General features: G+C 46.4%; 1 protein-coding gene across 1 annotated transcript; it reads right to left on the bottom strand.

The window, feature by feature from the left end:
- Positions 1–1,414: 1,414 nt before the first annotated feature.
- Positions 1,415–3,292, bottom strand: LOC131821757 (small integral membrane protein 10-like protein 2A). Its single transcript, XM_059158061.1, has one exon. The coding sequence runs from the start codon at positions 2,993–2,995 to the stop codon at positions 2,771–2,773; it is 225 nt and encodes a 74-aa protein (XP_059014044.1). The 5' UTR covers positions 2,996–3,292; the 3' UTR covers positions 1,415–2,770.
- Positions 3,293–12,134: the final 8,842 nt, after the last annotated feature.

Below are 12,134 nucleotides of genomic sequence, written 5' to 3'. Positions count from 1 at the left end.
AAGGGGAGAAAGACCATTAGGAAGGGGGGAGATGATTGGAAAACAAAGATCATCTTGGTATGCAGATCAGTTTTTTGGGTAAAGAGGAATCTCTGGGGCACCTCGTTGGCGGCTCAATCCTTGAAGCCCTGAAGTGTCAGCCTTGGCTCAGGTCCTGATCCCAGGGTCCTCAGATGGGATCGAGCCCCGTGTAGGGGGCTCCCTGCCCAGTGGGGAGTCTGCTTCTCCCTCTTCCCCTCCCCCAGCTCATACTCTCTCAAATAAATCTTTCTTTTTTTTTTAAGATTTTATTTATTTATTTGACAGAGAGAGATCCCAAGTAGGCAGAGAGGCAGGCAGAGACAGGGGAAAGCAGGCTCCCTGCTGAGCAGAGAGCCCGATGTGGGGCTCAATTCTAGGACCCTGGGATCATGACCCAGGCCGAAAGCAGAGGCTTTAACCCACTGAGCCACCCAGGCGCCCCAAATAAAATCTTTAAAAAAAAAAAAAAAGAGGACTGTTTCAAGCTTGCTTCCCAGTACAGGCAGGCAATTGATGGGGAGGTTTAGAGCTTTTCTGGCATCTGCTGGGTTCTGACTGCCTTTGACTCAAAGTCAAGGTCATACCAAGGCAGCTCTTCTCAGGGTGGCCTGCCCTGTACCCCCACACTGGCATGGGACATCTGGTTTGTTCCACCTGCTTGCTCTTACGACCGATACTAAAATGTAAGCACCTCGTCGAAGTGTCCATCAGTGTTCAGTCTGATCTCATGGATCAGTGGAATCGAAAAAGGCCAAAGCCACAGAAACAGAGGATGGGGGCTAAAGGGCAGTGAGGAGATGTTAGTCCAAGGGTACAAACTCCCCGTTAGAAGACACACAAAACTTTGGGGATTTAAGACACAGCATTGTGATCCTAGTTAATATTTTATTATACACTTGAAAGTTGCTAAGAGCAGAATCTTGACTGTTTTCACCACAAGAAACAGTAATTATGTGATGGGAGAGGTCAGCAAAGGCTGGGGGCAATCCCACTGCAGTGTAGAAGTGAATCAAACCAACACACTGGGCAGCTTCTGTTTACACAATGTGATATGTCACTTATGCCTCAATAAACCTGGAAAGCAGTTTGGAAAAATCTCAAGTTTTATAAAATAAATCTTTTTTTTTTTTTTTTTAACCTTAAATACGTTGCTGCAGAAATTTGCTCATGCAGTTTCAGGGAGTGAGGAAGCTCTGGGCTTTAAAAGCTTTTCCTTGGAGTCTAATGTTTGCATGGAAAGCAAGGGAATCATATTCCGTGGGATCGTTCAGAAACATTTTAGGATACACGTGCACATAACAGGGCTGCACAAAGGTAGGAAGGCAGAATCTCTCTGGCCTTCTGAGGCGATTCCCGGCCCCCCTCCCCCAAATGTTCTCCTAACTGCAGTCAGTTCAGTTTTTAAGAACTTTTAATTTTTAATCAAAGCAATACATACATAGTTTGCAAAAAATCCAAGAGTGAAAAAAAGGCATATAATGAAAAGTAGTAAATCCCTGCCCATCCTGCTCAATGCAGTTCCCCAAGCCAGAGGCAAAAACATTTACACCTGTTTAGTGGTTACCTCCTTTCTTAAGAATATGCTTTTATTACTACTTTTTTGACTTGGTAACAGAAGGAATTCTAACTTCCTGCTTTCCCAATATCCCCTCCACCCTTCACTATGGCTGAATCATTATTTTTAAATCTCCTGTTGGCTACCTTGTTTGCTTTAATAATAGGATCCCTAAACCTGCTTTATTCTTTGAACTAGAGACCATCTGGACTTCCTGCTTCGTGAGAATAACGCCACCGCTCCATTTCCTCCTGTCTGCCCAACTGTCCAAGAGAGGCTAACCTTCCTATCCGGTCTTACCACCGTCGTGAAGTCTTCCCAGCTTAGCTGACAGATTTGGTCTAAAGACGGAAAACCATAACTTCTGTTTCCATCGGAATGATTATTCAAATACGGTTCACTGCAGAGCTGAGCTGCACCGGATGACTTGTCTCTGCGAGCGCCGCACGTGCCCATCCGTGATCGAGCTGATTCCCTTTCTCCCACTCCTGGCAGCTGTTCAAAACCCGGCCGCGTCTGAGGTTGCTTCCCTTTCGAAGCCTGCTTTCCTTGCACAGTCTGAAATGTTTGTTTTGCCCTGTAGCTTCTGTTCGCCATTGACTCGGTTTGGGGGATGAAGACATGTCTTCCATCAAGTTATTAATTCCCTCCAGCGTCCATCTCAATCCATCTAACGGCTTGGAATTCATTCCATTCAGCTGGAAGTCTGTTCACATCTTATTCCATTTTGGGAGATTTGCTTTCCAAATTGGACCGTTGTTACACAGTTAGTTTACCTCTCGGTCCTTAGCAATCTTTCCTCTTGTTACCCCCCACACACACACACACCCCGCCCCCGGGCATCCTGGGACCACCGTCGCTTTCCTCTCGTTCGCGCTGTTTGGGGTTTTACGGTTGCAAGAACGTCGCAAGTATTTCTGAGGATTTTCAGAGTTTAAAGTTCTTTCCTGCTCCTTGAACTATTTCCTAGAGAATCACCCTTTCATTCTATCTTCGGCTTTTTTGGTTATGCTATAGGCTTTCTGCAAACGATGATTTCTAGCCGCCCATTGACAGGGAAAGATAAGGCGGTGGGAAGGCAGCCGGGCGAGTCCGCCGCGCGACCCTACTGGCCGCTGTGCTCCAGAGCGGGGGAGCCGGGGATGGAAGCCAGCCATCCTTCCGGGACCCCCGAAGGCCACAAAGCCAGTTGCCCTAAATGTGTACCTGCAGGCGGACGTTGAGGATCACGGAGGCCACCACGTAGAAGTAGGGGAAGTTGGTGCGCAGCCGCCAGGCCAGGTCGAAGAAGGTGATCAGCGTGCGCGTCAGCCCCTTGCAGAAGGCGCCGTACGAGCCGCGGGCCGCCGCCGAGCGCGACAGCCGCACCCCCACGGCCGACAGGGCCGCCGCCGCCGCCGCCGCCGACAGAGCCGCCATCGGTCTGGTGTCGCCTCCCAGAGGGTGCCGGGAGCCAGGGGCTTCTAGCAACCTGTGCAGACCCACCGATCGACGGACCGAGAAACGCGCGCGGGGGCAGTCGGTGCGGAGGGCCCACCGGGCAGCCGCAGATGCCAGCCGCGCTGCACCGCGAACACCCTCCTTCCCAGCCGCAGCGATCGACGATCTGCGGTGGCCGGTGTTGCGCCGGGGCCGCAAGGCTGAGCTGCCTTGGGGTGGGCGGGGCGCCGGAGCTCGCGAGCCCCCGGACGGGGAAGGGAGGGGGGCCGGGGGGGGGCGGAGTGGGGACCAGAGGCTGGAGGTAGGAGGAGGGAGGGGAAGGGGAGGAGGAGGAGGGAAGAGAGGGGGAGGGGCACGTGCCTTTCCCGGGAGACCCAGCTTCCTCCTCTTGGTGGTCCTTTTTTTTTTTTTTATGTTTTAAATTTTAACGGAAGCAAAACGAAACTTGCACAAAACGTTAGAAGAGTGCCTTCGTAAACATGATCTTCAATAGCTGAGAAGCATGAACCCGTTTCCTGTTGCCTCAAATCCCTGTAGGAATTTTTTCAATCCTCAACTGTGAGCAAGTACGAACACACAAAACCTAATTCATTTTCTCAACCGTAAAATGCTTGCCTTCTGCTTTAATGATTCCAGTGACTTTGGAAATTTGGTTTTAGATCTTTAGCGTGCTTCTAAAGGGAAAAGTTATACAGACAAGTTGTTAAGACATTTTCAACAGCACAATTAGAACAATGGGAAACAGATTCCCTACTTAGTTTCACATTCCTCACCCCGCCCCCGCCACGAACTACCATTCCGTTTTCTGTGTATACTTTCAGATTTGATATGTTCATACAGTGCTCTTACCATGTCAATGATACGTAACTACCTCACTCTCTGGAACGGCTGATCACTCCCCTAACATGTATGTTGATATTTAGTCATTTATTTAACCAGTCCTCTACTGATGAAGATTCTGAATATTTCTGCTTTTTCTTATTGCAAACACTATTGCACAGAACATCAATGTACACATGAATTTTCAATTGGCAGAAAAGAATGAGGAATATAATCCTGTTTTTATTTATAAAAACAATCATATAAACATATTTAGTGTTTGAGGTCAAAAAAGTTTTGCTTTTTAATACATATGGTTGATCAATGAGACTAGGGCTGTATACAACACTGAGTGTTAATCTTGGCATCTTTTCACCAATATGAAAGGCAATAATCACTACTCATTATTCCTCTAATTTGCATTCATTTTAATTAACAGTGAAGCTGAGTGACTTTTCTAAAAAATTTTTTAAAGATTTTATTTATTTATTTGACACTCAGAGATCACAAGTAGACAGAGAGGCCGGCAGAGAGAGAGAGAGAGAGAGAGAGAGGAAACAGGCTCCCCGCTGAGCAGAAAGCACGATGCAGGGCTCAATCCCAGGACCCTGGGATCATGACCTGAGCCGAAGGCAGAGGCTTTAACCCACTGAGCCACTCAGGCGCCCCTCTAAAATTTTTAAAAAGATTTTATTTACTTGACAGAGAGAGACAGTGAGAGACGCAACACAAGCAGGGGCAGTGGGAGAGGGAGCCCTATGTGGGACTCCATCCAAGAACTCTGGGATCATGACCTGAACCAAAGGCAGATGCTTAAGGACTGAGCCAATGGCTTTAAATATATATATCTTGCATATCTTTCCATGTTGATACCTTATGGGCTGTGTATTATTCCTTATGGATGGCCACTAATTAACGGATGGATATTTCGATGGTTTCAAATTTTTCACAAGTATAAACAATGTAGAGATTAATATCTTCGTGTGCATATCTTTATAGGCTTCTCTGATATTTCCCTGGGGTACATTCTGACAGGTGGAATTCTAGGATCAAAAGGTGTTCATCTGGGTTGCCTGGCTGACTCAGTAGACCATGCAACTCTTGATCTCGGGGTTGTGAGTTTGAGCCCCACCTTGGGTGTAGACATTACTTAAAATTAAAATCTTAAAATAAAAAGGATTTCATCTGTTAATGGATTTTGATACATGTTAAAACTGCCTTCCACACAGCTGCTACTATTGTATCCATATCCATGAACACTTTCAACTTTCCTAATAATGGGCATTGATTTTCTTTTTTAAAAAAATATTTTATTTTATTTCAGTGTTCCAAAATTCATTGTTTATGCACCACACCCAGTGATCCATGCAAAACATGCCCTCCTTAATAGGCGCCACCAGGATCACCCCACCCCTCAACCCCCACCTCCAAAACCCTCAGCTTCTTAGAGAGTCCTCAGTCTCTCATGGTTTGTCTCCCTCTCTGATTTCCCCCAACTCACTTCTCCCTGGGCATCGATTTTCTTTCAAATCATTGACATTCTGATAGCTGAAAGGTACCCCACTGTTTTAATTTGCATATTGTGATTACTAGCAAGGTTAGACTTAATATGTGCATATATCTTTGCACCTCTGCATGAAAGGAATTACTGTCTCAAAGTTTTGTGGTCTTGATTTTTTTAAAAGTAAGCTCCATGTCCACTGTGGAGCCAGCGTAGGGTCTGAACTCCCCACCCTGAGATCACGACCTGAGCTGAATGGGGTGCTTAACCAACTGAGCCACCCAGGCACCCCTGCTACCTTAATTTTAATCAGTATTTCCAATTCACCAATAAGAAGGTTGTACCGATAAACACACAGGCTAAGGGGGGCCCAGGAGCCCCCAGGGGCAGTGGTGACAGTGAGGAAGGGAATAGTTAGACAGGCTTCCCCTCTTCTCCCCTGTCTCCCTGACCCTCAGCCTGCTCAGGTCCTGGCCCCTTTATTTTTATTTTTACATTACAATTTTTGCCTGAGGCAGGCAGAACAGCATAAGCAGCCTGAAAATGATAAAATCTCAACCATGGCCTTGGGAGAAACCAAAGTAGACAAAATAGCCTACAGTGACGTGACCCGTGACCCATTAAGCAAAGGAAATGCCTTCCCCCACATCACACACTGACTATAAACGGCAATAGGCTAAAACTATTGTCTTTAGGAAATTATACAAGTCTCCTGGCTCTTCTTTCCCACGCTAGAGTGCATATACCTCAATTCTTCTATCTGCGGTCACCCACTCTTAATACATACGGGAGGAATACATTTTGCAAACTGCTATATTGGTTTAGAGAGAGAATAGGTCCAAGTGTAATCAGAGGCTTTTGTAGTAAAAGGTCCCAAATGAAACACAAGTGTTTGCCTTTCCAAATCAAACAGGAACAGTTAGAAAGAAGTGCAGAGTAAATTCATTCAGAGATTAGTGGAAGGGGTAAGGATAAAGGATCAAGAGTTTGAGAAATTCACCCAATGGATGTCGATGGGCTCCGTCTGAAAATCAGTCAGAGCCAGCAAATCTCAGGCAAAGCCTGGGTGGGGAGGGGGCAAAAGCCAGCTTCGTGGAGGAAGCATCCCAGCTCTCCAAGCATGCAGAGTGGAAGTGGGAAGATGGCACCAAAGGAGCTGGTTATTTAAAATCTATTTGAGGGGTGCCCAGGCTGCTCAGTTAGTTAAGCGTGGGACTCTTGGTTTCAGCTCAGGCCATGATCTCAAGGTCGTGAGATCGAGCCCCACATCAGGGCTCTATACTCAGCACAGAGTGGGCTTGTCCCCCTCCGACAGTCTGCTCCTCCACCTCTCCCATACACTCTCTCTCTCAAATAAAGTCTTAAAAAAAAAAAAAAAAACGTATTTGACAAATGGTTGAGTAAGTGCATTTGCACCACGGCCCCCCACCCCCCAGCTAGTTATCTCCAGGATGAAAATGGGCAGTGTTTCTCTAAAGAAACTGGGTGGTGTGCTTGAAAGGGGAAGGCTCCAGAAGCAGGGGGTGGAGATGGAATTGGTGCCTGTGGTAGACAGTAAAAGTAGCGCCAAATGTTTCCCCTCCCTGAATCCCAAATTTTGTGTGGACTTTGTAGATCCTGTCATCAAGAAATGGTCTGCTGGGGTGCCTGGGTGGCTCAGTGGGTTAAGCCTCTGTCTTCAGCTGAGGTCGTGATCTCAGGGTCCTGGGGTCGAGCCTCGAGTCGGGCTCTCTGCTCAACGGGGAGCCTGCTTCCTCCTCTCTCTCTGCCTACTTGTGATCTCTGTCTGTCAAATAAATAAATAAAATCTTGAAAAAAAACGTGGTGTGCTGCTTTTTTCTGGAATCTGCCATATGACTGGCTTTGATTAACAGGCCATTGGCAAAAACAGTGCAGCAGGATGAAGTGGAGACCAAGGACCATGAAGAAGGCCGCTAAGGTAGCGTAATAACTATGTCCCACCTGTCTTCCTAGCCATCCCCCAAAAGGACCTGCAGTGATTTCCCAAGGTAACTGTTCAGAGGAGAAATAAAAAACCCACACCATCCAGGGACTTTTGGACAGGGCTCTGAGCTAACCCTAAGCCTGGGGACTCAGAGCAACATTAGTGCCCAGTCAGAGCAAAGGCTAAGGAAGGTCAGATGATAAATGGAGTTTGGGCTTAAATCCAATGTATGCTGGGCCCAGTGGGCATAAAAACTTGCTCTGTAGTAATTACCCGAGTTCCTAGATTTTCAGTTCTAATATATGGAATCAAAAACTGGCCAGACACCCCAACTGGCTCCCTGACCTGTGGAATGAGAGTTTTTCTGTTAGGAAGGGCGCGATGGAAGGCCGGAACTTCCTTCCCCTTCCAATGGTAGCAAAATAGCAAACATAAAGCACTTATTTTCCTCTCAGATACTCTCCCAAGCGCTTTGCAGACATGAACGCATGATGCCTCAAAACTACAAAAAACACTACAGAAAAAACCCAATAGCGCTCAAAGGAGACACTATCATTGCACACCTTTTACAGAAAAGGAAATTAAGGCATTGAACATTTAAGTCACTTGCCCAAGGTCATTAGCGTCATTCCACCAATTATGGTGGAACCAGAATTGAAACCTCAAACCCGTTCGGGTCCGCGCTCTTAAGCTCTATGTTCTCCTCTTGGAAGAGCAAACCCAAACCAATACTACAGGCATGGAGGACTCCCAGAAATCGGGGCCACAGTCAAGACTCAAACTTCCAGGGTAATGAGCCCTATCACCTTCCTGTTCGATGTACCTGTTTGGCTAGTGAAGAGTATAGGGGGATCTTGAAACAGATGTGATAGCAGGTTATGGAGGCACAGGTAAGGCTCCTGAGCAGGAGTTCGTGAGATCGAGCCCCACATCAGGCTCTATACTCAGCAGGGGAAGGCCGGAACTTCCTTCCCCTTCCAATGGCAGCAAAATAGCAAACATAAAGCACTTATTTTCCTCTCAGATAAGTGGAAGGAGCAGGGGTTCGCTCTCCTGGGGTGACATTGTCGGCCACACTGCCTTCCCTTTTTCCACCAACAGCCATCGCTTCATGGGGACTGGAATGGCCTGACTTGTTTCCCTGCTGAATTCATATGCTGAAGCCCTAATCTCTAGTATCACAGAATGTGACCATATTTAGAGATAAGGCCTTTAAGCAGGTAATTAAGGTGAAATGAACACAACCGGTGTTCTTAGATGAAGAGGAGATTAGAACACAGATAGGCCCAGAGGGAAGATTATGTGAAGGTACAGGGAGAAACCAGACAAGGAAAGAGGCCTTTGAAAGAAACCGACTCTGCCTATGTCTTACGTCTGACTTCTGAGTTTCCAGAACTATAAGAAAAAAAATTTCTGCTTTTGAAACCACCTCGTCTGTGATACTTAGTTGTGGCAGCCCTCTCAGAGTAATCCAGGGACCTGGCTATAACCAGTTGTCTCAGGGATCTCTAGGCTTCTCTTAGATCTGTAGACCTCTCTATAACCAATTGTCTTAGGGTATCCTATAGAACCAGTAGCATACGTGTAGATAAATAAGAGGAGATTTATTCTTGGGATCGTCTCACATACAAGGTAATGGAGGCCAGGAAGTTCCACTGTCTACCGTCTGAAACCTAGAGAACCAGGAAAGCCCGTGGTTGAATTTAGCTCCAGTCCAAAGGTCTGAGAACCAGGAACTTCATCCAATGTCCAAAAGCAGGAAAGACGGACATCTCAGCTCAAGAAGAAGGAATTTTCCCTCTCTTCACCTTACTGTTCCGTTCAGGCCCTTGAAGGATTGGCAGCTGCTAGCCTCCATGGGTAAGGGGCGACCTCTTTACTCGATCAAAAATTAAATCCCTTCCAGAAACACCCTCGTAGACATACACAGAAGGATGTTTTACTAGCTATTTGGCCTCCTCAGCCAGGTCAAGTTGACACAGAAAATTAACTATCGCATCAGTTGTTTGATGAGGAGATGATTCAAAGCTATGTAAGTCCAGTTCACATGACAGAAAGGCCCCAGCCAGAAGTGTACCGCTGTGGCATCACAGCCCCTCACAGGTAGCCCAAAATATTCTCTGAGAACATAGTTTCTATTTTTTTAAGATTTTATTTATTTGTCTGACAGAGAGACAGAACAAGCAGAAAGAGCAGCAGGCAGAGGAGAATCAGGCTCCCTACTGAGCAGGGAGCCTGACATGGGACTCGGTCCCAGGACCCTGAGATCATGACCTGAGCCAAAGGCAGATGCTTAACTGACTGAGCTACCCAGGTACCTCTGAGAACATTGTTTTAAGTGGTGTATCTGGTTGTTCACTTTGCTTGGAAGGAGAAATGGCCTAAGGATATGGCTCTACACTGATGTTCAGGGACTTGGAAAGAACAAAATTTAAAGTATTGGTGACAAGAAGGTTTTTCAAAAGTGATATGTGGTTGGACCTCTAGGGATGGTCACAGAGCATAAACACATCTGTGTTTCATATAAATGCCCAATAGAAGTCATCAGTTGGGGTAAAGGCTGGGATAAAGGCTCAGTAATCGTGTGCATAAGATGACTTGCCTAAGAATGTCAGCCTTTTCCCCCAACCACTCTGAAGCTTGCTCGGAGGCCCATGTACAAAGTGGCCCATGTACAAAGGGATGGAGGCTCAGTGTGGGGTCAGCCACTGGGACTTCCCTCCCCGAGGCGGATCTAGCCATCAGAACAGTTGAGTGTTCACTCCCAACCTGTCACTGGCAGGCCAATGACACATCCCTGATATATACCATTTTCTTGTGGCAAGAGGAGGCTCCAACCAGCCATCTGGGGGCAGGGTGATGACAGGGGCCCCTTCCGTCATGGAGGGGGGCTTCCCTGCTCAGCTGATACCGCTTACAAGGGCATGATACCCCACTCAATGCTGCTTCTGACAATGGCACTCATTTTACAGCAAAAGAAGGCAAGAAAGAGCTCAAGAGAATTCGCACAGGTCATACCTTTCCCTAGTCGTATCTTATTTTCTATCATCTGGAAAGGTGGATTGCCTGTTCCACATCCATTCGATAGTAGTTTCTTCTCGTTGCCTTGATTTTAGCCCTACGCTAATACTGCGGTTGAGCTGTTCCGCATCTAAGCTCCACATGTCCCTAGACCAACAGGACAGATGAGAGTTTGACTGGTGTGATTGATCCCGAACATCAGGAGATGTTTCATTGCTCTTTGTGCAGCAGAGAGGATTAAGAGTGAGACTCGGGGGCCCCCCTCCCCATCCTGCGGTGTTCCCCGGTCAAAGTAATGAAAGATTAGAGCGATATCATCCAGGCGGCACTACAGAGGGCTCACGTCTCTTGGAAATGAAACTTTTTTTTAATAAAGACTTTATTTATTTGAGAGAGAGAGAGAGAGAGTGAAAGGGGCAGAGGGAGAAGCAGGCTCCCCGCTGGGCAGGGAGCCCAACGTGGGACTTGCTCCTGGGACTCCAAGATCATGACCTGAGCTGAAGGCAGATGCCCAACCCACTAAGCTACCCAGGCGCCCCACTCAGAAATGAAGCTTTACATCGGTCTGTCAGGCAAAAAGAAACCAGCTGAGAGCAAGAGAAAACAGAAGGGGTAGTAGAAGAAAAGTTTTAAATACCAACTATGGCCTTGTAACTAGTTTCAGAAACAAAATGGAAGTAGCTGCTCATGTTTCCTTTTTTCCTTATTTTGGGGTGTGTGTGTGTGTGTGTGTGTGTGTTGTGGGTATGGCAACATATTCTCTTCACCCTGTCCCTTATATAGGGTATGTTGATGGTAGTAGAACTTCACAATTTCGTGCACAAATTACAGAATAGCAGTATATAACTGTGACGGACTTAGAGATAAATGAATATTGAACCACAATCTTTTGTACATTTTCTTTTTTAAAAAATATTTTTTAAATTTATTTGCCAGAGATCACAAGTAGGCAGAGAGGCAGGCAAAGAGAGAGAGTGGAGGAAGCAGGCTCCCTGCCGAGCAGAGACCCCGGGATCATGACCCGAGCTGAAGGCAGAGGCCTTAACCCACTGAGCCACCCAGGCACCCCTGCATTTTCTTTTTTAAAGAAGCTCCACACTCAACCTGGGGCTTGAGCTCCAGACCCCCAAGATCAGGAATCACATGCTCTACTGACTGAGCCAGCCAGGCGCCCCTCAACAGTCTTGAATTTAGAGCTGCATGTGATCATTCATGAGACACTGGGCATCCCCTATTGGGAAAAAATTGGGAGTGATTTGTTTTGTACAAGGCATGGTTGTGCTATGTTAAGTGGGAACATGGCATTATAGGAGAGGAAAAGTTTTCCCTTCTTCCCTTCTAGATTCATTGCCTAATCTAATAATTAAATTGACATAAAACAGATTAATAGGAGAAAAACAAATTTAATTTCATACATACAGCAGTTCCTGAAAACACAAGACTCAAGGGATTGATCAAAGCAGGCAGCTTTTAACCTTTTCAACAAAGAAATAACAAATTTGTGAAGAATTGATGAGGCAAAGAAGTTTGGGCTTAGGGTAGTAAATTGGTGAAGTAACAGGGTTTCTTTATAAAGGCTTCTTGGCTTTGAATTCCCTACTTCTGGTGATAAGGATGCATTCTATTTTCCTGGTACAGGGTACCTCCCACATGGGAGAATGATTTCCTGTTTTCACAAGAGGATCAGAGTGTCCTTGCACTGACTATTTCTTAAGTAACTTTATTCTTTCTCTTCCCCCGCCCCCCCCTTAAGTAACTTTGACTCAAAAAAATCAGTATGTCAAAGTGGCAAATTTTGGGGCAGACCGCCCTGAACCCCATCTTTTTTTTTA

Source organism: Mustela lutreola, chromosome X (assembly GCF_030435805.1).
Source record: "Mustela lutreola isolate mMusLut2 chromosome X, mMusLut2.pri, whole genome shotgun sequence".
NCBI classification, from domain to species: Eukaryota; Metazoa; Chordata; class Mammalia; order Carnivora; family Mustelidae; genus Mustela; species Mustela lutreola.
The sequence above is the reverse complement of the archived record's forward strand: the minus strand, read 5'-3'. Positions and strand labels throughout refer to the sequence as shown.

Coding starts and splice junctions, on each gene's coding strand:
- LOC131821757 (XM_059158061.1), bottom strand. CDS start 2,995: ATGGCGGCTCTGTCGGCGGCGGCGGCGGCGGCGGCCCTGTCGGCCGTG.